A 25,415-nucleotide genomic window follows, 5' to 3' on the forward strand; every position below is an offset into this window, starting at 1 on the left:
CTGTTTAACTTTTGATCTGAAGTCTACCGACGTTCCTGTGCGTTTCACGGTATTGAATAGACTTTCGAAAGGCCTGAAGTTCTCAAATTTTATCCTGAAGTGTTTACATGGATTCAGGCTTCCTGTTTCAAAACCTGTTGTGTTGCAAATACGGTCTTTTCGCAATAGTCACTTGTTAAAGTGATTTTTTTTATTATAAGATGTCCCTGATAAATCCAAATAAGAGATAGGAGCATTAAAATATGATACCCCCTCCCCCCAAAAAAAAGATAAATAAAAAAAATAAATAAAAATAATAAATAAATAAATAAATAAATAAATAAATAAAAATAAATAAAAAAAATAAATAGAAAATAGAAAACAAACAAAAAAAACATATGCATTTAAAACTACACATGAGTGCAAACTTTATACATACATATGTTAAAACTAAAAACCGCCCCCTCGTCATTTATTTCTTGTACATTATATGAATATTACCTGAAGCAAATGTGTGTATTGATGTCAAAAATGTGTTTTAGAATACTTTATTGCATTTAAGTATACATATGCGATAGATTCAGATGTTACCATGATACATATTTGAGCAGCAGAATATTCTGTTACTTTGTGATATGGGAAAAGCGTTGTGTTTTGTAACTGGCAGCAATATTACATCCCATTCACGACGGCCACTACACAATCAATTATGATGTCACTGAATGAAGAACATACCCATCGTCTGTCTGTTTAATGATAAAAAATACATTTTGAGAAAGATTACCAGTGAGTGAGTGAGTTGGGTGTTTAACGCTCCTTTGAACACTATTTCACGGTGTGTGAGCTTGATGTGGGAGGAAATGAAGAAGTGATGCAGGTCTTGGACCTTTTAACACTTTGGTATCGTGCTCACAAGCCTAGAAACATTATCGGGGCGAAACTGCTATCATAGATTTATAACGTGTCCAAGGACGCAGCTCATGGACGGCAAATTGTGGGGCCTTGGACCAATGTGTCACTTGTGCCTACACAATTTACATCATAGTAAAACATTATGATATTTCTAAAATATTGAAAATATGTGTTGGTAGGAAGAAGTAGGAAGAAGTATCTGAATGTTCGGATATAGTGTATATTGTTTCAGGGATTGGATTTCAAAACAATTTAGAAGCAAATGTCAAATATCAAGTCAAGGTCAACATCCAAAATATCGCCAACAAAGGAACATGTGTTTAAAGCCGCAGCACCAACTACTCATACAGAAAAGGCTGTTTGAGATTATGACTTTTGCATTTACATGACGACTGTACTAAAAAATGAATCAATACTCTTGAACAAATGTTGGTGCAATTGGAAAAAAGACCAGAGCGTATTTTGGGAGATTTAAGAACATTTGTCGAAAAGTTAAAAAAATTCAGTCATATATATGACAGATGAGTGGACCTAGTGTTGATTAATATTAACCAATCTGTGGCTGACCATGTAAATATGGTAATAATTTAAATCAGAAAAAGATACAGTACGTGATGGCAGCATCGGGGCATGATGCTTTGATCAACCTTAATATGCTTGACAACCAGCTGAGCTAATTCGTAACACGAACAAAACAGCATTAGATCCACTGACATTATATTTTTGACGTATTATTATATGCTGCTAACACTCTACCGGTGACATGTTTGTAGCATCAATAACCAGTGAGAAGAAGTCACCGGGCAAGGTTACTCCAGTTGTGGATGCCACAGAGACATACATGTCCTCTACAACCTTCACTTTGAAGTCAAATAAAATTAAAAATACATCATCCACACAAATACACTTCACTGTTTTGAATCAGGTGGGGTGTTCCCTGTTCTGTAATATCATCCACTGGCATTTTAGGCCACGCAAAAGTACTGAAAATGACCACTGAAAATTAGGTACATCGTAAATGTCGCCATTTCTCCCACATTTCTAAAGCACCTCTCACGGCGTTATTTACAGCATGTTTTGAAATCTAAATTTTGGATATTTACTCGGAAAAATTAATTTTAAAAATAGCATATTAGTGATAACGGGTATCTGTCTTTTATCAAATCACCAATCATCATTCCAAAACGTTTAAGATAACCCTAGAATCGTTTCGAATGTTTTGAAAAATACGCAAACACGAACGCCAAAGAGAACTTTGTGACATATTGGATAGTGTTTACAAAATCACGTTTCAGGTACACCAGTTATGAGACGCCTGTAAGAACGTATGTTTCAAACTTAGCTGACATACATACATCCTTGAATTCCTCATACATTTTAGATTCAAATAACCAATGGTCTTTGCCACCAATACATAGTGGCTAGATGAAATCAACCAACATAAGTTGGGTGTGAAAACGAACGCTGTGCTAGATAAAACAACACTTGTTTGAAATGTAAACAATTCAGATTTTACACAGCGTAGCATTTTCTCCTATTTTGAGCTTTCCATTCGTCTTTTCGTTCAAGATATGCGCTCAACATTTTCAGAATATGCATGAGAAGAGGATTATAGGAAGAATTAGGGACTTTAAAATAGATGCATTGCCATGATTTGATATTTCCAACAGAAATTGTCAAAGTTACCGTCCTGTGTGACGCCATGACTATTCGCCAGGTGCACGTTAGTCACAAACAATTTACGAATTATTTCTCTCGTTTTGGATAATATAATCAATGGGTTCATTCATTTTTCAATATTGTGATCACAGAATATTAAACTGTTAACTTTATTTATCCAGGGATTGTAAAAAAGTATAAAAACAAAACCCATGCCAGGTACCCCGTTGGTTCAACCTTATACTATTATCCTGGTAATCTATACCAATAGAGCTTTCTTCGCATCTTTTATTGAGTAATTCTGAGACGAGATGAAGAGAAATAATAACATAATTATGAACAAATAAATGTTGAATACTGAATATAATTTTGGTTGTTTTGAAATATTCTTTTGGGTAATTCATTATGCAAATTGATGCCAAACAGGTGCGTGTCTTGTCAAATTAAGATACACCGATTTTTTTTTACATATTCAAGACATTATTTACTAAGTGAAAGCAGTCATTTTATGTTGTGTCGAAAAAGCGTCTCATTCCGTTTTAAACATCAAGATTTTCCACACCATGAACAAAAATTACGGGGGATATATATTAATCAAAATACCAGTGTTGTCTTCTCCGACGTTTTCCAGCCAAAACATCAAAAGGAATGGTGTGATCTTTTGGTATTTCATTACATTTGATGATAAGGCAGGTGCTCAATTATAATGGTTCAACATTACACTTACAAAATCAGGTGAATTTTGGAATCTAAGGACTAAGTTATAGGTTAGATAGGGCTATCCATTTCTCTATTACCTCTTATTTATGAAGTACGGTTTCATCATTTCTTATGGCTTTTTTTAGAACTAAACGTATACAGTTTCAATATCGATATTTGCGTTTGAATAGTTTGGTTTCTCATAAACAAAACACCACAAAAAAATATTGTCCTACCCATAGCTAATTCTCACCAAGTGACCTGATTAACAATAAATAGTGCTAAGCATAGCGGAGTTATGCCCCCTTATGTGTATGTGTGTAACTTCGCTGTCGCCTTTTGACGTCATAGAGAAAAAAAACACCTTTCGTAATTTACGGCATGCTATTTTTGGCATTGAATGTATGTCGTTATACATACGCATATAACTCCATTAGATATGTAGTTATGTCCTTCCGATATTAGGCAGTATTTTGTTCCCTCACCATTTCCGTAAAGCTTCTAACTAAAACAAATCGTCGCGGATTACTTTTATCGGTGTACGATAAAAAGTGGAGAAATTTACTGGTTTCAACACAAAATCTATTCGCGGACAACACTTAGAAGTGTATTTTTTTTAAACCGGTTTAATGTTACATTTACTTCATCAAATAGGAAAGTTCATATTATCCACATCTGCGTAATTTTATAGCCATAGGTAGATACTGTGCCAGCTGAGCGCAATTCTCGCACAACCTTCACTTTCCCAATCTGCAGAAAATGTACGTCAGAAGACAAAACTCAGCATCCAGGGGGTTAAGTTTCCTGATGATGGCATGACAGCTTATTAAGCCATTTTATGCGCCCCCTCCACACACACCCCGATTCTCCGTATAATGATTCATGAGCAACTGTTTCTGATCCTTCCTTTTATCAAAGTGTTGAACCTGTGAGAACCAAAGGACTTTGGGTTCACTTTCCACGTTAACCTGTCACACTGCAATGCTTATGAAGTAATATTAAATTCAGATCTCTGAGAAGTCCCTGCGTGAAGACCTGACAAACTCTCCTAATCTATATGGTAAGGCAATTAATCTGGGTGAAGACCTGACAAACTCTCCTAATCTGTATGGTAAGGCAATTAATCTGCGTGAAGACCTGACAAACTCTCCTAATCTATATGGTAAGGCAATTAATCTGGGTGAAGACGTGGCAACTCTCCTAATCTCTATGGTAAGGCAATTAATCTGTGTGAAGACCTGCCAAACTATCCTAATCTCTATGGTAAGGCAATTAATCTGTCTGAAGACCTGACAAATTCTCCTAATCTCTATGGTAAGGCAATTAATCTGCCTGAAGACCTGACAAACTCTCCTAATCTATATGGTAAGGCAATTAATCTACCCGAAGACCTGACAGACTCTCCTATTCTATATGGTAAAGCAATTAATCTGGGGGAAGACGTGGCAAACTCTCCTAATCTATATGGTAAGGCAATTAATCTGCTTGAAGACATGACAAACTCTCCTAATCTATATGGTAAGTCAGTTTATCAAAATCATTTCAGAAAGCTGACATGTTATAACGCAGGCATCCAATGTGTAGGCAGCCTATGGGTGCTTTGGTCTACCAGTTGCAGACTTTCCATGCGAAGACAAATGTGTGATTAGATGTAGTGGAGTACCAACAGGACGACAAGCAAGTGTGCTGGTGTCGGAGTCTCAAATGACTCCCCAGGCTTAGGGGACTCGAGATTTTTATAGGCATCTACTTGACTGCCTTTATTATACGTTCTCAGTTATGTGACCCAGCATGCAACGCAGTAAATATCAATACAATGAGAGTTTAATATCCACAGAAAATACGCATTAGCAGTTATTCACATCTCTGGCAAGACGAGCAATGAGTAGCTCCACCAGCAGTCAAGAAACAAGTCATTCCGGTTGTCTGATCTTCATCACCATGTGCAGTCAACCAGTAGTATGTCTCAAACAGAATGACGATTCCCTCGCCTGTCTCCATCTCCTCATAGTCCACTTCAATCTGAAAGTCGACATTAAAAACTAACAACATGGGTAAAACAACAGAACAAACATATACAGACGATGTCAACATGTTAAAATGAAACTTGGAACCCATAACCATAGTGATCACAACAATGTTTCAAAACCAAAATCAATTTATCAGAGTTTATTTTCTGGCGTTGATGTTTTATATTTATAAATATCCAAACATATAATACTTTGACAGTCGCCAATATGACTGATGACCTTGAGGCATCCTTTTCCCGCTCAAGGGTCTAATGATTGTGGATTCTATTCCGAGATCGCCCACACTATCATGCTTGGTCTTTCCAACATAAAAGTCAGGCACTGACGCACATTCACCCATTCACACACACCGAGGCTCTACTGAATCATATAATGGCTGGCAAAGTAACTCACATATTCAATGAACCAATCATCTGTGTGACAGAAATCAACAAAGGCAACACTGACTGTATCCACAGTGCAGACGGAATCGGTAATAAACTGAAACAGATAGTTTCTACAGGTATATACTTCTTTGAGAAGTTAAACAAATGTAATGTACTATTACAAAAAAAAGCCACAAGACCCTTCAATAATCAGTAGAAATCGTAATTCCATTATAGGATTCAGACTATATCGAAGTATTTGTTAATGATTCACCAAAAACATGTATCATGGCATTGTTGAAAGAAATGAGGCCATGACAAGTATGGAACAGCAATACTGTTTAAATCTTCAAACAAACCTTACGGTTTCAATGTATCTTCTTCTAAATAGTCAAACCATGATCACTACATACAGTACCATCCCACAATCCCGAACAGTCCCGGGCAAGGATACAGTCCCGGCGACCTGTGACTAGTCGTAACAATCGACTATATAGATCGGTTGCATGCATGTCACCGTGTCCAATCTTTAACCACAGGACCTCCTCATGATATACTTGAATTTGCTTGCAATAAGCTATTGCGACTTGGATTAGTGTTAAACAGCCCAAATTTGAAACAAAACAATGTATACAAAAAAAGGTTATATTTTTTTAATCTTGCTGATTCTACATCTCTGTAGATACATATCTGGATAATAATGACTAGTAAAGCCACTTTAGTTCAGTGTCACATTTTGATTTTTCACTAATTAACATTGCACGTTTAACATCAAAGATATGTTACATTACAGCAAAGGGTCTTCAACTAGGTTCCAGTCGTGAAATAGTGATGTTACCTTGTGTATACCTCACCTACATTCCACACTGGAACAGTCTGTTTACCTTGTGTGTGTCACGGCGTCCTTCAGCTACATTCCAGACAGGAACAGTTCGCTAACCTTGTGTGTGCCTCACCTACATCACAGACAGGAACAGTTCGCTTACCTTGAGTGTGCCTCGGCATCCTTCAGCTACATTCCAGAGAGGAACAGTTCACTAACCTTGTGTGTGCCACGGCATCCTTCACCTACATTCCAGACAGGAACAGTTAGGTTACCTTGTGTGTGCCTCGGCATCCTTCAGCTACATTCCAGACAGGAACAGTTCACTTACCTTGTGTGTGTCACGGCGTCCTTCAGCTACATTCCAGACAGGAACAGTTCGGTTACCTTGTGTGTGCCTCACCTACATTCCAGACAGGAACAGTTTGCTTACCTTGTGTGTGCCTCGGCGTCCTTCACCTACATTCCAGACAGGAACAGTTCACTTACCTTGTGTGTGTCACGGCGTCCTTCACCTACATTCCAGAGAGGAACAGTTCACTTACCTTGTGTGTGCCTCGGCGTCCTTCACCTACATTCCAGACAGGAACAGTTCACTTACCTTGTGTGTGCCACGGCGTCCTTCAGCTACATTCCAGACAGGAACAGTTCACTTACCTTGTGTGTGTCACGGCGTCCTTCACCTACATTCCAGAGAGGAACAGTTCACTTACCTTGTGTGTGTCACGGCGTCCTTCAGCTACATTCCACACTGGAACAGTTTGGTTACCTTGTGTGTGCCTCGGCGTCCTTCACCTACATTCCAGACAGGAACAGTTCACTTACCTTGTGTGTGTCACGGCGTCCTTCAGCTACATTCCACACTGGAACAGTTCACTTACCTTGTGTGTGCCCCGGCGTCCTTCAGCTACATTCCAGCGGGGATCAATTAGGTGACCTTGAGCGTTTTCGTGTCTTTCAGCTACACTCCAGTTAGGAATAGTTAACAATATGCCGGTAGGGTACAGTTACATTACAGTTATATTCAAATTGGATGCATATACCTTCCATGGTAGTGTTTCGAAAACCTTCAATGAAATAACAGACAAGAAAACTTATTTTAAGTGGATTAAGTTAAAAGGTCCTTCAGCTACATTCCAGTCGGCAACAGTTAATCTACCTTCAATGTACTTAGGCTTCCTTTCATTGTTGTGATAGTTTTCCCATTTTTTATTTCCGCACCAAGTTCTCCACACGCCCCTGTGATGGTTAGCAACAAGTCAGCTTTGGTACCAGCATTTCTCTCGTCTCCAGTCTTGAAGCTGATCTTGTATTCTGCTTTTTTCTCTGTGTATTTGAAAATCACATGAAACATACAATTACTTCTGTTAATCCTAGTAGTCTATTTTATCAGCGTAGGAACAGTATATTGTTCCCGTGAATTAAAGCAAAACATGTTTGTTTCTCCGGCACTTTAAATCGGGGGATTCTTTATTGCCAATATTATTTTATGTCAAATGTAGGATTATACTCTGTTACATATTTACTATATTTCCTGAATTGCTAGGCAAAGCGCATGACCAGGTGAGTTGGTAGACAATATGTTTATCTCCACCAAATTTGGCAAATTGCATGTACTCACAATCTTTCATTTAAAACACATCAGTCAAGTGTGGTGGGGATGTCCAAATTGCGTCTTTTGCACTTCAATATGAGTATGATCAGGCAACATGCCCACACGCAAGCTATCCCATATTTTAGGGTACATTTGATACTATAAACGTCTACAAATGTATGCAAAGGACCCGTTCAGCACATTCAAAATAGTTTCAACTCTAGGATTAACTGAATGACACAACTGCTTGCATATTTCATTTATATATTTCAAACATATGCGTCATGTTGGCGGGATGACATGTACTTTATATGATACTATACGGAGCGCAAATATGCATATGTAGTATAAACTGGCCAACTGCCAAAGTGTCATGACAGCAACAACAAAGAGGATACATACTTTGGCATCTCTTCTTGTACATCTTTTTGTACACCACGTGAACACCCACTGTTCCATCTTCCTCCACCTCATTGTCGCACGCTTAAAGATAATTCAGGGTAAACGGGCAATGGTTGCACTTTGAATTTGCCCCGTAACAGACATTTGTCATAAGAGACGAATAAATATATTAGTTGTCAGGTTCGGTATATTATGTGATTGCGTCTCATTGTACCTGAACTAGGACTTTGCTGGAGACAACAACAACTGCTTTCTTTGGTCGATACTCAAATTGTATTTGCCATCATGCCATAGCGGGAATATTGCTGACGGTGGCGTAAAAGTAAATTGTTTCAGATCAGAGGATCAAAGAAAAAAAGTGAGGTGGAAATTTGAAGTGTTATGCATTAGTCATATCTGGAAAATGATTTCGAGTATGAAAAGTGATTGCGCTATCACACCACAGCTGACTAGTTTACAACAACACCCAGTCAGACCAGGGAAAAACATGAGCCACATATTTAGAGGATATTTTATGTGTCGAGTGAAACATCATGTTTCTCTCATAGAGTGACGGGGAAAAGGAGATATTTTCACGAGTTCCGTAGCTTAAATTATCTCTATCGAACACACTGGGACGGTTCATCACCCATCTATTTGAGACTAAACCAGTAGTTTCGTTTTTGCAAAATCTTACAAAACATAAACAAAAGTACCAAAACTTATTTACAGTCATGGATATTCTGTATCATACATACATATATGATTATATACAAATTCAAATTTAACAAACAATACTCTTGAAAACTACGAGAACGTTGTTGGAAGCAAAATAATACACGCTGGCCAAGTAACAGAAATGGTTCTTTGCGAAACGAACGCGACATACCACCGTATTTGAGCCTATGTTGAGAGAGTTTGAAGGGGAGAGATGCATTGTTGAATGAACAGTTCTCTACACAAATCTTTTAGTTGTACATATGCAACACCGTAATCTGCATTGCCGTATAACACTAGGTGTACATCAACAGGTATGTTATGAACAATATTTTGCTCAGGCTGTTAAACATAATTGCACTCTGATGACTAATCAATGTATATTCCATGAAATAATGATATGCATTTTCACCTGTATTTTCACATGTAAAGTTGGGGTGATCTTTGCTACCAATTCCATATATATACCACAATTCAATTGCCTGCACATGTATCTAAATTATGTGTGTAAGATATTACATTTTCTTTTTCCATATGCAAAGTACGCAGGTGACGTGGGGTGGTGCTTTTGTTATGATTTTTTTTTAAAACTGTAAGGTTTGTTTGAAGATTTTAACAGTATTGCTGTTTCATACTTCTCATAGCGTCATTTCTTTCAACAATGCCATAGTACATGTTTTTGGTGAATCATTAACAGATGCTTCGATATAGTCTGAATCCTATAGGGCGGTCGGATAGCCTAGTGGTTAAAGTGTTCTCTCGACACGTCGAAGACCCGGGTTCGATTCCCAACATGGGTACAATGTGTGAAGCCCATTTCTGGTGTCCCCCGCCGTGATATTGCTGGAATATTGTAAAAGCGGCCTAAAACCACACTGACTTACTGACTCTTGTGAGTGGAACACTGAAGTTTTCAGAGTTTTTGAGACTATATGAGTTTTTTGCAGGAACGTTTTTTGTTAGAATATATGTTTGATAGGCAGGGGCCATATTGTGATTGATTTGGAAGAAAAGACAGGTTGAGGTTTCTTTCTACGCTCAATTAAGGGTCCCCTGACGGTTTCGAAATATAATGAATGCCTGGGGCATATTTAGGTGGACAAGTTACAATGCGTGCAAGTCTTCAGATTGTGGTCTTATGAACATTATATATATCATTCACATTATTAACATTATATATGTATTGTTAATAGTACTTCTGTGAAGTAGATGTTTGAGTTTTCTCGTTGAGTAAATCATCTTTGAAGTTGCTTTTATTATGGTATCCATATGACAAGACCATATCCGAATGGCTTCAAGTATAACACCCAAGTGCTTATGGTTATTCACAGAACTGATTTATTTTCCATTGAAACACACAAGGGTACTTACTTCCAGCCTCACATCTCATCATGCACTTGTGTTTCTGCACCCGGCCATCAGCACTTCTATCCATTGCCCCATCGTCCGATCCATCATCACAATCTTCTGAAAGTATTTAGTATACACTTACATTGACATAATATCTGCCCAATACCAATTGCTTGTGGTCAGAGGTGACTCAAAACATCCGATAGGCAGGCTCAGTATGATATGTGATCATGTCATCGTATTATGACAGTGTATGATCGCTTGATTCTCTGGGCTATATTGGCTTATTCATTAGAAACTTTAAGTTATATGAACTACTGATGACGGGTTTAAAACAACATCCAGTAAGTGCAGGTTAAAGCACTGTGAGTGTGGGACCTAGGAGGTAGATTTAAAGGTTAATGTAGGATATGGGACGAATTTACCAGCCCAAGGCATGCATAACTGTGAAAATGTTAAAATACTTAAACAAATATTACTTTGAAATGATTGATGGACCTTGGTGTTGTATTGAATGATAACAGCTGGCTGTAACACACCTGAACAGCACATATCCTGAACAATTGCTATTTTCAAACAGGAGGCACACATGGCTGGTAAACGCCCCTTTCCACACACCCTAAACAATAAGGATAAAAAAAGGAAGAAAAAAGGTGCATCTACTTACTATCTTCATCATCAGCGTAACCGTCGCATCGTTCGCTATGTCTGTTGTACATGAAATACGAACATATGTCGTTTGAGAAGCAGGTCAAAGCACACGAAATCAGGTTATTGTCAAGAACAGAGTATATTGGTTTTGTTTCCTCCTCGTTTTTGGCATTTTGTTTCCTACATCTAAATGACTTTTGAAGAAAACTACTTTGAACGTAAACCGACCCAAAGGCGCACAAGCACCAGATGCTGCCTGCACTGAGGAGCTTCATTCTAACACAGGCTAGAAAGTACAAAGTGTGAGAAAAATACCATGATTCGTTTAGATTGTTATCAAGAACTAATTTTGTCTCACCCAATTAATTCTAGAAATGTCACAGGTTAGGTTAAATTTGATACACCTATCTATTTCCCCCAAAAACACTTGATGTTGTTTGAGAAAAGGAAACCTTTATGGTGAAGGGTGAACTTAAATATTTATGCCGTGAGCAAAAACTATTGACATTTATTTCTGAATGAAAGTATCGTTCAAATAAGATGTGCTTCATTGCACAGCAGGCATCCCATGGTCCGTCCGTCCATCTACCAAAACAGCATGCCTCTAAAAGAGTTGACATTCCGATTAAAAAAAATATTGTTGAAAAGAAAGTAAACTAAAATGTTTTCAACTATTTTGATAACACAAAAACTCGATATGAATTAAAAAATATATATGTCATACAATACGTGCACAATGGAATTAGGCGGGCCAAATTTGCAGCTTCGAGACCAGGGACGCAGAATGTTCCCCGATGAGAGTATATATTGCTTTGTAGAAATGATTGTTAGCAGCGAGTAGGTTGACGTTTAGCACCAAATTGTATATGCTAAAGTTATCCGTCTATCTGCTGGTCCATTGAAGACCTGCCCAATTCCACATACTGTTAAATATAATTGTCGTTTTCTTGGATTCTCCGGGTGCTTCATACATTTTGTGACACGGACTGGTTTGTGTGCTGGTCATGGCTGGAGGTGCAAGTGCAACATGAAGTCCAATGAACCATTTGCATAGGAAGGGGTGGGTTCAACAGTCAGCTTTATTGTTGATAGGCTTTCTTGTTGATCAGCTGTCAGGAGCTTCTGTGGTACATTATTGACGGAAGGGAACATAACAACAGTTTCCCATGTTATAATATACGATGTATGTGCATATGTTTTATTTAATATTGAACCAGAGTTTACCCTTAAACATTGCAGTATTAAGTTCCTGTTTGAGCAGTACAGGATCAGCAAGCCGACGTCATTTCTGTTAATGATCACCAACTTATCATTCAGTTCTCAGGGGCCTACGATGGTATACTTGCTGCCAGAATGGCAGATTCTCTTCTCAGTGGCGCTTTAAGTGAATACCTCAGGCATCCCATATTGAAAAGGAAAGAAATAGCTAACAAAGTATCTCTCATGATCAAAGATTCAGCTGCTCTGTCTTTTCTCCATTACGCCTGTTTCACTGGGAACAAGTATATCCTAGGGCGACTTCTTCCTCACTGTGACATCAATAGGCCTGGGTTGAGTGGCTGGACACCAGTGATGTATGCAGTTGTCTCTGGACAAATGGAATGTTTTGACATCCTTGTAAAAAACAAAGCTGATATTAGAGTATGTGATAGAAAAAACTATACTTTACTACATTTGGCATGTCAACATGGTGATATATCCACTGTGCGGCATGTAAAGAGGGCCCTACAGAAACTTCTTCCTGATTTGTATCTCAATCGGTATCTCAATGGTAGAGCAATAAATGAATGGACACCAATTATGTGTGCAGTGCTGTCTGACAAGAAGGACGTTGTAGACTATCTTATCAACAAGAAAGTTGATTTCACATTCCGAGATAGCAACATGCTTGATCTTGCATGTCTGTATGGAAATAATTCCATTGTTGAAAGTCTGCTCCACTACATAGATATAAATACTTGTTCCATAGGTGCCAGGCACTGGAAAGACGTCATGGATGTGACTAGAATAGTCTGACAGGAAGGAAACATTCAAGCTTCTTGTGTCCAACAAGGCTTGACATCACATTTACTGACGGTGGTATCAAGCCGATTTAAAATGATTGTATATTATACAGTTTCTTGACAGTACGCTGTTTTCAAATCGTATCCTTCCTTTGCTTTTGTTAACGTTTATTGTTGCTGTGACAACGTGATGAAGCAGTGTACTGCAAGAAGGATATATTTCACAATTCATGGAAACACTAAAGACTGACTTCAAACTGAAGGATGACAATTGCAAAATCAGATCCATCTTATATCTCTGTGCAACCAGTACTGCCAAAGTTTCAAATCAACAGTCGAAGGAAGACACAGTCACATCATGGAATATTCTCCGAAGTCACCTGTGAGCGCTATGTGTGCATATGTTGTCTTCTAGCTTCTGGTGTCGCATGAAGGCGATCTCTTTCTGGTTTCATGCAAAATATTTCCACAGTCTGAATCGGGGGGACAAAAGTAAAGAAATAATTACTGCTTCTGAGAAATAAAGCGACACAGAATGACTGTCTACGAAACATCTGAGACACTTCACCCATGGTTACTTCACATTTGGCCAAAAGAAACAACAACAATAAAACAAATCAGTAATGCTTAACCTCTGACACAATGGACTGGGGAGAAAATGTCAGATAAGTGTGTATGTAACATACATTGTAAATGTCGTTGCACTATATAGATGTTAACCATTCAGACTGCACACTACATACACATATGAGTGTACCTATTCAATTGTAGTAACATTTTTTTATTATTGTTATTGTTTCGCTATTATTTACTGATATGAAATATTTAGAACATACAGTCAGTGACATGTACAAATAATGTATATCCTTTAGCTTTCAACTATGTTTCAAGGTTTCAGTTGTATGACTGACTGAGTTGGGTTTTACGCCGCTTATAACATTATAATCTTCAAACACAATTTATATGACCAAACGAAAATCATAGATACATTGTTAATTGTAAGATAGTACTACTCAGTTGTGTTTTAAGATGACCGTATGCATCGGTGTTTCAAAGTGAAGTGTGTCAATTTATTTCAAGTGTTTTGAAACCGAAGTGTATTAATATATATATTGAAAGATTCATGCCATCGTATGCCAGGTGCTGAAGTCGATGCCCATAATGTGAATCACTGTATTGTTTGGTCCAGACTCGATTATTTACTAAATGCCAACATACAGCTGGAACATCGTTGAGTGTGGCTTAAAACAACAAACAAATATTGTCTTCTTTGAATGGCAAACCGTCTCATTGTTTAAATTCCAGATAAATGAACCGCTATTAATATCTAAGTTTCTCAAACTATGAGTAGCTTGATGTATCATTTCTTAGAGTTAGAGTTAACTCCGCGTTGAAGAGCAGTCAATGCACCTTTTTTTATTCCAAACAGAAACCGACCTGGTTTTGGTCTCTTCAATAGGCGATTCATGGAACATGGTAGCATGTATATTATGTTAGGTATTTTCCCCAGAACAATATACACTTCATATAGTCAGGTATTGCCTGTCTGGTTAAGCCCAGCAGAGCGTGCAATAAAAAAGAGGCTCATAGCGCCTGTTTGGCTCACCTGAATATTTACGCAATCATGACAAAATATGCATTTGCATTGTACATGTATATTATATTTGGACCCGCCCTCAGCCCCTTGGGGGTCAGCCCCGCCATTTGTAGAATTTTGAATCCTTACAGAAAAAGTCGTTTAAGCAATATAGCCCAATTACCACTATTTCGGCTGTATTTGTATTCATACTAAATGACGGCGGTCTATAAATAATCAATTTTTGACCAGGCAATCCAGAGATTGACATCATGAGCATCGATCCAAGCAATTGGGATACGATGACATGCATCAGTCTGAGCATGCCTGACATATCGATCCCGTTAGTAACCTCTTTCGACAGGTACTAGTATTTAATAGACAAATCCAACATTATCATTTGTTAAAAAGTGTTATAGCACTATATATCAAACTATTCTCCAAGGTTTTTTTGTTTTTTTATGGCCGCTCTCAGCAAGATTCCAACTATATGGACAAAATAGTGAGTAATCGAGTCTGGATCAGACAATCCAGTGATTGGAAATGGTGACACGCATTAACCAAGTCAGCAGACCTGAGCAACCAACCCCGTTTCACGTCTGGGGTTATGTTTCATAATCTCTCAATGTCGGCATTCGAAAGAGTCACATGCCTATTATCTGTAGTCATATTAAAGAAACCGGATACGTGCGACGACTCTGCGACGATAGGGCAGGACATGCTTACCCTGTTTGCGTGTATGGTGTTATCACTGACTTACAGCAGTCAATTCCTATCATTTCCACAGCAACTTTGACCTTTACGCAAATGCACTTTGTTTCGGTATAGTGTTTTTTGGAATGGACAACTCATTTATGTATCTGGACTTATGGTTGTAATCTGTTTTAGGTTTTGTTTACTAAATAATTCATTCAATATTGGTTACATTCAATTCGGTGAAATAGCGTGTGTACTAAAAAACAACAACTGTCCGTTATGCACAGCAACCACCATCAGACAATCGCTACAGGTGACTTGAAACGAACCTCAGGTGACAGAAAAATGGATTCATATATCATGAATGCTTTACACTGACCCGTTAACGGAAGTTTTACTAGCATATGACAGTGTAATGTTTTCGCGTTCGAAATGACTAGACCACGGGACGTCACCACTGTGAGTTTTCCATATTAAGATATATCCGTCTGTAGCAATCAGCTTTGCCAAAGTGACTTTGATTGGCACTTCAGAAGTTGGTGAGTAAGTAAGGAAACGTACAACCTTATTGATAACAACTTCTGGTTTATTGCATATAGCAAAGTTTTCATGTAGATTCTTACACCGTTATCAAGCTGAAGTGGCAACAACCAAGTGATGAGAAGTATATACTCTTGACATGTTGTGATAAGCAGGAGATCAACATTGACAACAGCAGGTAATATATAACAAGATGAAGACACATGTACAGAAAGAATAACAGTAAGCACACAGGTGATGAACCCACATATACAGCAATGTTAAAATAGCCTATTGCCTGATTAGATTGGTCGATTAAAGGTTTGAGACGGCGGCTTTCTATTGCTTCTGGTGGGTATCTTTGGTGATGTTCTGAATGTTTGGTTCCGAGATTTTGGACTTTGTCAAACTGTATTTGATTGCTATGGATTTGTTCTGCTGGTGGTCTGAGAGGGCTGCTTTCTATCTGCCTAGTAACTCGGTGATGTTTTCTAAGGATGACATAGATGTCGTCTACCTTGCTGTACCAGACGACAGGATAGGGGATGTGAAGAGGGCTTGCTCTTCAAAATGGGTCATGAAGATTTATGTAAGAATGGTGGAGAGAGTGGATCCCATGGGGAGCTGGTGGATCTGCTCGTGGGTGTCGTCTCCCTGAGTGACACACATCCAACACTCCATACCAACCTACTCAAACTACTTCAACACCTACGAGCAGACCTACGGCCTCCAGAAGGGATATGGCTGATCATATACTCTCCGAAACGCTGTGTGCCTGTTAAACAAGTTCTGGTGCCAGTACCTGGCCGCGTAAGGAGCAGCGTTGAGGTTGCCACATATGACAAGAAGCCTGGAACATGCATTGCCACAGAAGACACCCCACACCATGACACTTCCGCCTCGAAATCTGTCAACTTCCTGTACACAACACTGGGCGTAACGTTCATGGCGGCGCCTCCACATCATCGCCCTACAATCAGCAAATCGAAGATTAAATCGGGATTTATCACTGAAGCCAACTTGATTCCAATTCCTCTGAGTCCATCGTAAGTGTCTATCTGCCCACAATTGACGTTGACGTCTGTGTTATTGAGTCAGAATCGGCCCGCAGTATTGCCATCGTGCTTGAAGGTGAGCAGTTCTCAGACGGTTTCGAACAGTTTGCGCACTCAGTCTACCCCTAAACAGTTCATTTCTGGTTGACGTAGCCGTCAAAAATCGTTTACGGAGGTGACGTAAGACAATCTGACGAACCTCTGCATGTGACGTCACACATGGTCGACCTGGCCGAGGGCGATCAGCGGTGGTACCCGTTTGCTGTAGACGCGTCTGTAAATCATAAACAGTCCGTCGACTACAATCCATCGTCCTTGCGACTTCAGCTACGGACGTTCCCGTCTGCAACATGCCGATGGCATGTTCACGTTGCACATTTGAAAGGCGTGGCATGACAAATGGCCGTAAAGACTTTTGTTTTCTTGTGTTTTTCTTTTTTTTGTTAATGACTGCTAACAAGTGTGGCTGAAAACACGTGCGGTATTATGGCGTAACCAGTTGCACGTGAAAAAAACACTTTTGCCACTATAGTGCTGTGCACATGATTTTGATCACCTGCGCAAAAACAGGTGTTATCTGAAGACAATACGTGGCCATTACTTTTTAAATACACAATAAGGGCCCACAATGATAACTGGTCCAAATGTTCAAATTTTAGGATTGTGAAGTTTTTAATTTGGTTCAGTATACATTTGTACAACGAGCCCCTCGAAGAATTGCTGCCAGTTGCAAACAGGACTACTGCTGATAACAAAACCACTGCCCCATAACATTATCGCCATTTTGCTCTTCATCCACATCAGTTTGATTTTTTTTATTCCTAGGACAGTTCATTTGAGGACATTCTTTCTGAAATTTCTGCAGAATTCATGTGTGAAGTATTTCATTTTCCTACCACATAGATTCGACCTTATGTTGATGCAAACATGGTGGGGAGTTTTGTTGTCAATCAACTGCTATAAATAAACATGGCAATGTCATTTCCCACATAGTCCCTTTTACGATTCAAGCCATAATATATTTTGTTTTTAAAAATTAGCAATCAGTGGTAATACCATGAGTTTGTGGACAAATCCTTTGAGTTCTACTAATTCAACTTGGGGCACGGGTGGCCCAGTCGTCTAAGGCACCGCGATCCTCCGTGCAGAGTGGGGTCCCTTGGGCATGCCAGAAACCCAAGATTGTGGTTTCGAATCCCAGTTCGGCCCGATTATGTTTCTAGGTTCGTCAGCACCAAGCTCGTGGGGTTCACTGAAGCGCTAAACGTCTGAGACCTGCATCACTTCGGGCTTTCCTCCCATATTAGGCTGACATGCCGTGATATAACCGGAATACTGTTAAAAGCGGCGTTAAACCCAACTCACTTACTCACTCACTTGTCTCAAATGCTTTCTGTGTCATTCAAAACGTCCTTTCTTTGAAACAGGGATTTGTGGTAGATAATGAACTATAAGGGGTCATGAGTTTTGTCATCCACGTTTACACCATATTGATGCATTAGCATTTCGTACGCATAAGAGTGGAGTCTTTCTTAATATCTAAAACGTATGTCATAGTATTATAGTCATAGTAACGACGTTCAGAGATGTATTTTCGCTTTTCCCTTTGTTTCTTGCATTTGTGACATCAATGAAGCCGAGAGCAATGCTGCATAATGTTGAAGACTTGCAATAAGTAACGTACCTGTGTAACTTATATGATGCATCATTAATAACTACCCACCCTAGACTTTTCAGACATCTTACACTATATAATGTAAAAGCATTTCGAATGCATAAGACGTGAGTCAGATTAACATAAACGGTTTCTGCAACACACAAAGTACAAATTTTCCAACCGCTTTCTGATAGTTTATTTGTGTTAATCTTTTCTCCATGAAGGAATACTATAAGCTGCTACTCCTACAAAGAATGTCATGTGCAAAGGTTATGGCATTTTTATATCGTGTTCACTATACCTTACATTAAGCCATTTATCATAAGGATATTAATTTTGTTTTTGTACCACTTTTATGTATTCTTTAACAGGGTGAATACTGTGAATCATAACGGTGACTACTGGCAACAGGTTCATTAATTGTTGTGATTGTTTGAACACTGCAATAATTTCTTAGAAAATCAACAAAATCGGTAGTATTGCATTGCCTCTTCTTAACCACTTCAAAGAGTCTATTTGTGGTGAAACTTTAATCAGTGCACTTATGATATGGTGTATTACCATTTAATTTGCTTTATGCTATTCCTGAAAATACGTCACAATATTATTATTAGCATCTTAAGTAGCACTGTTATCCAATGTCCCTATACCTCAAGGAACAGCAGCGGGCTATCAATGAGAAAACCAAGAAGACACTATTAAACAGCCAGGTGGTTATAATGAACCCGCGAGCAATGCTGTATAACGTGGACGACTTGCACTCAGCCACGTCAAGCCAGTAACTTCCTGGAATCAGAACACAACATGTATCAATGGCATATGATTATATAAATATTTTTCATGGAAACTATTTTGGCAAGTTGTTATTTTTTTAAATAATTACTCCTTTGAGAGAGCATGCCAAGCCAACTTGTGATATGAAAGGTGTTCGTTACTGTTTAATTGGATAATCATCAATGAGTTATATGATGTGTACTCTCATATGCAAACGTATGAAACCTAAAGTCTTAATAACCTAATGGATTTTGGGAGATATCTCCGCTGAATGTGCTTTGATGATATGAAAACAGATCTTTACACGTGTCACTTAAAGCAGCTTTGTGTCACAGTACCTCCTGCGTCTGGTCAGAGCCAACATGGGACCAGTGTGGCACTAATATCAACAAGCCAGTGTGATACAGGTGACCCTAGATCTTACATCTTATTAAAAGAAACATGTTAGCTGACGAACCTGCGATCAAACAAGCAGTGCACAGAAATCCTACTATGACACATACGGAGTAGTAGTTCACCAACGTCATACGGACGCCACATCTGAACACACTGCACAGCAGGATGGGGATGATGACGATGAGTGCAGCTTGCACAATCAGATATATACCTAGTTTGATATTGTCAGGACAGTCCTGGAAGTACACTGCAGCTGAAATATACAAAATGTGGAGAGTGAAACTGCACTGTTTCTAAAACACACGCAAGACTCGAATCCAAGGCAGGGCTCTGATCCATTGCGGAATTATCAATTCAGTCAAATGAGAGAGATTAATTCAAGCCAAGCTCGTTAAAACTGGAACAGATGTGTTGATTACTTTTCGCTCATGATCATATTTGTTGTTTCTTTTATCGACGGACTCAGTAGTGGTCAAATTATATGATGTTGATCTTTAAAGAAAATAGTCTGCATCAGACAAGCGGTGTTTGATTCTATCACCACATCATTGCTACAATGACATACAATCAGTCAAGTCAACAATCCCGACCAAGCACAGGCTGCAGGGGCCTATTTCAGGCTGTAATCACAACAGGACCCTGCATACTCACATAGGTACACATCCATGTTTTTCAACTAGGTATTTTCTACTAATTTGAGTAACAATTATGACATTTTAAACAGTTGATTTGAGAAGAAGTAGTGTCAACCACAATGTAGAAGCAGTGTAGAAGCAGAAGGAGCAATACGAAGGTTTAACATACCAACATATACTTATGTTATAATATCATTGATTATTTGTATGCAGTGCTTACAACATGTAAAACACATTTGGCAAGATTGGTCTGGAAGCGGGCAATGCATACTCTGAGAGTGGTTTAAGTGAGGCGTGTGATACATATGTCATCTGACAAGTGTTGTTGTGGACCAAGACAAGTTCATACACCCAACGATAGAATGCACATTCCATTAAGGAATCACTTGAACAAATAGGAACACTCACATAGTTCATACTTGTGTTATTGCTTACCTGTGATGAACATGGCTGTAGACTGCAACATGCACAGGACAGAATACACATTGTAGACAACTGAAATAATAGACAAGTTGGTGTGAGCTGATGTGCCCATCTTAAGCACACAATGTAGGAGGCAAAGAGCTGCACTTATTGTTGCCTTATCATGACCATATCCCGAACGCGCACTACTGATCTGAGCTGATGTGCCCATTTTAAACACACAATGTAGGAGGCAAAGAGAAGTACTTAGTGTTGCCTTACCATGACCATATCCCGAACGTGCACTACTGATCTGAGCTGATGTGCCCATCTTAAGCACACAATGTAGGAGGCAAAGAGAGGTACTTATTGTTGCCTTTCCATGACCGTATCACCAACGTGCACTACTGATCTGAGATGATGTGCCCATCTTCAGCACACAATGTAGGAGGTCAAGAGAGGTACTTATTGTTGCCTTACCATGACCATATCCCCAACGTGCACTACTGATTTGAGCCTGCTCTATGAAGGTGTCTATTTCACGTGTGGTATGTACTACGGCCCTGGCAAAAGGGCGAGTACTCAACTGCAGACGCGACCACATCCCCAACATTTGCGGATTGCCCCAAGCATTCCATTGAAACCATTTATATGGACTATAACAACTTTTACCACATCAGATGACAGTTTACCTCAGACGGAATTTGAAACAGAATGTCACAGGTATGAGCTGTATAATAAAATCACTTCCAATTGTGAACAATGCATGTCCCAGGCTTTGAAACAGAAATGTCTCTGCTTCCATAACTCTAAATATCAACGTCAGAAGTATATACAGTAAACTACGTTTATAACAAACACGCTTATAAACGAACGGACGGATAAAATGAACTTATTCTTAGTCCAGACCATTTGTTGCTTATAACGAACAACGGTTATGTACATAACATCAGGACTTCTTGTTCGGAAAAACATGAGACCTCTCCAGTACAACTTTGAAACAGAAGTTACTGTCTCTACTTGATTCAACTTTAGGTGGTTTACAAGTATTAATACTCTATACTTTGCTAATGATACTTTCTGAAAGGAACATTTTGCATCATTTCACGAGGGAATGAACTTCAACGTGATCTTGTTATTTGACACATCTATTTTACATGACAGACCTTTAAAAAATAACTCATACCTCTCAATCGTGATCGGTAAATGCATATATCATTCATGAAATAAATCCAAAGGTGAATTGAATTTCATAAGTTGATATCTAGTAACCTTATGGGAGGGCACCACAAAGTGGATGAGATAATCCACCTAAAGATATAATGTACTGTAAGTGTTTTTAAATTCCCATTACTTTGTTTAAAGTTTTTTAAGCGTGTAAGACCTTGACCTGCATGACATCGAGTCATACGTCAAACAAGCCAGGGATATATAGTAGCCATGTCCGACATGATGTCGCCAACATCTGTAATAAACGCGTAATGGTTGAGAAACCATTTGCTGTGACAGAGCTCAATTTCCAGCAATCAGCGATATGTTGAAACTATGTATTTATAGATCCCCACGGTTCATCCAGTTGTGTTTGACACCCGGCACAGTAAGATAGTGAGAAAACAGATTTATTCCTTCCATAAAGCAATATAAAAGCTCCATCACATGATCATTTAAAGAATGAAACATGCAGGTGGTACATGCAGCTTGAGTGAACGATAACTGATGCAGAAGATTGACGACACATCTATTTTGCACATTGTGCTTTCCTGTTTAAAGTGGACATGTACGTTGCATTCGGTGGTTGGGGGTCTATTTGCCCTGCTATTTCCTCGTGGCCTTTCTGTCAATAGTGATTTTCGACCTTGTACAACTGGCACAGGATGGTTTGGGGTCTGTTCTGTGCTGATGTTCTCTTACAGCCTTTATGTTGTTATCAAAGTCATTACCATAATTATAATCCCTGCTTTATTTCACCCCATAAATCCAGGTTAGCGTGTGTCAGTTTGATTCAATATCAAATTTAAAATGTGGCATTAATGACTGCAAAGGAGTTCCGGATATGTTGAGTCCACGATTCTCACCTTTTTCTACTGAGTCATAAACCGTGTGGCCTGAAATGAAGAATATTTCACTTATCATTATGAAACATAACATACAATGTCATTATCTTAGCGTGTATTCAATGGTGTGCAGTATTTCACATCATACCTTAGCTAGTTTAGCTGTCACCACTAACAATGTGTTTTTAAAGCCGCTCATAAACCTGGGCTCGTTTTACCATCACCACTAAGATACCAGCTGAGGGTCAGTTACACATGGTGGCGTTAGACCTGAGTTAGCCTAACCGTCAACATCAAGGTCCCAGCTGATCCTGGGTTGTTTAATTTGGTCATATATGTCCAGCTAAACTTACCATCATCATCGAGCTGTCCAGAGCCTCTCACTTTTAGCATCCCCATCAGGGCAATCAGTAGAACACAGCCTGTCTGAAACTTTAAGTTTTAAATTTGAATGTTTATTAAACTGAACATTGGGGGTGAAGTTTGTGCGTCCGTTTGCACAAAGCAGTGACAAGTCAGACTTTTCTCATTTTGTAAGTCTTTATTGTGCGTATCAATATTGTCCACATATATTGTGCCCTGTGCTATGCAAGAGCAAGACGACAATCTGTCGCACAATCAGGGGACAATCTGTCACACATTCAGGAGACAAACTGTCACACATTCAGGGGAAATCGGTAACACAATCCGGGGACAATCTGTCACACATTCAGGGGACAATCTGTCGTACAATCAGGGGACAGTCTGTCACACAATCAGGGGACAATTTGTCACACATTCAGGGGACAATCTGTCACACAATCAGGGGACATTCGGTAACACAATCAGGGGACAATCTGTCGTACAATCAGGGGACAGTCTGTCACACAATCAGGGGACAATCTGTCACACATTCAGGGGACAATCTGTCACACAATCAGGGGACAATCGGTAACACGATCAGGGGACAATCGGCAACACAATCGGGTGTAAGTCTGTCACACAATCGGGGGACAATCTGTCACACAATCGGGGGACAATCTGTCACACAATCGGGGGACAGTCTGTCACAAAATCGGGGGACAGTCTGTCACACAATCGGGGGAAGTCTGTAACACAATTAGGGGACAATCTGTCACACAATCAGGGATAATCGGTGACACAATCAGGGGACAATCGGCAACACAATCGGGGGACAATCTGTTACACAATCAGGGGACAATCTGTCACACAATCAGGGGACATTCGGTAACACAATCAGGGGACAATCTGTCGTACAATCGGGGGACAGCGCTCCGGGCGGACGCTCTACCACTAGACCAGTAAAATAAACGACATTCATATATCGTGTGTCGTTGTACACACCACTTTGACCTTGTGTCAAGTGGCACAAACACACCCATGTCTTAAATAATCCTGGTTGTGGGATATCGGCTTACTGAGTATCAGTTGCAAGGGATGAGAAACACTCGCATTTCTAATCGCGTTGAGTCGCATGTCGAAGAGACGATGCGTATTTCAGCAGTCACATCTATAAGAAATTTGAAGTGAGTTGTTTAAATAAGCACGGTCACTTGTTCATGCACAAGATCATCACTTGCTTCCTTCTTCTTTCATATTCCATGTTCCCAGTGTTATTCCTTTACAGTGTATTCTTAAGTACATAGAGGCAAGACACTGCTATATTAATATATATTATATGTATATATATATATCCAGTAAATTATAATATAAAAATTCAAATGACTAAAACATGCACACTCTACATTGTTGTACTGTCGATTGGAATTTAACATGTTCTTTGAATGTAGTGTGATTAATAAATTCCTTTGTTTCAAAAGAATATCCCTTCAAAATGGTATGACTTGTGAAGTGTTTTAAGGTGTGATATGGCTATGAAACAAACAAATAACAAGTTGGATTTACATTAAGTAACAGGTAATGACAAAGTAAATGGCCGTGAAGAACGACCACATGTTGCTACACACCAGCTGGACATAACCCTGAACAATCTGTAATGGCATAGTATATTGCCGTGAAGAACGACCACATGTTGCTACACACAAGCTGGACATAACCCTGAATAATCTGTAATGGCTAAGTATATAGTCGTGAAGAACGACCACTTGCTGCTACACACCAGCTGGACATAACCCTGAATAATCTGTAATGGCTAAGTAAATCGCCGTGAAGAACGACCACATGTTGCTACACATCAGCTGGACATAACCCTGAATAATCTGTAATGTCACGTAAATGGCTGTGAAGAACGACCACATGTTGCTACACACCAGCTGGACATAACCCTGAATAATCGGTAATGTCATGTAAATGGCCGTGAAGAACGGCCACATGTTGCTACACACCAGCTGGACATAACCCTGAATAATCTGTAATGGCTAAGTATATTGTCGTGAAGAACGACCACATGTTGTTACACATCAGCTGGACATAACCCTGAATAATCGGTAATGGCTAAGTATATTGCCACGAAGAACGACCACATGCT

General features: G+C 39.2%; 1 protein-coding gene across 1 annotated transcript; it reads right to left on the reverse strand.

Moving 5' to 3' along the window:
• Nucleotides 1-18,853: 18,853 nt before the first annotated feature.
• Nucleotides 18,854-23,326, reverse strand: LOC139461335 (uncharacterized). The gene is made up of 5 exons (XM_071242953.1): nucleotides 23,281-23,326; nucleotides 22,949-22,978; nucleotides 20,907-20,966; nucleotides 19,898-20,089; nucleotides 18,854-19,452 (listed from the first exon to the last, which is right to left on the reverse strand). Exons 1-5 carry the CDS (start codon nucleotides 23,324-23,326, stop codon nucleotides 19,298-19,300), a joined length of 483 nt encoding a protein of 160 aa, XP_071099054.1. The 3' UTR covers nucleotides 18,854-19,297.
• Between the last annotated feature and the right edge of the window lie 2,089 nt (nucleotides 23,327-25,415).

Source organism: Haliotis cracherodii, unplaced genomic scaffold (genome assembly GCF_022045235.1).
Source record: "Haliotis cracherodii isolate W230 unplaced genomic scaffold, xgHalCrac1.p SCAF_14, whole genome shotgun sequence".
NCBI classification, from domain to species: domain Eukaryota; kingdom Metazoa; phylum Mollusca; class Gastropoda; order Lepetellida; family Haliotidae; genus Haliotis; species Haliotis cracherodii.

What these genes read in the sequence shown, in the direction of transcription:
- LOC139461335 (XM_071242953.1), bottom strand. Translation starts at nt 23,326, where the DNA reads ATGGGGATGCTAAAAGTGAGAGGCTCTGGACAGCTCGATGATGATG. An exon ending in TACAGCCATGTTCATCACAG is followed by an intron (nt 20,090 to 20,906) that starts GTAAGCAATAAC and finishes TGTATATTTCAG; the next exon opens with CTGCAGTGTACTTCCAGGAC. An exon ending in CACTGCTTGTTTGATCGCAG is followed by an intron (nt 19,453 to 19,897) that starts GTTCGTCAGCTA and finishes TTCTGATTCCAG; the next exon opens with GAAGTTACTGGCTTGACGTG.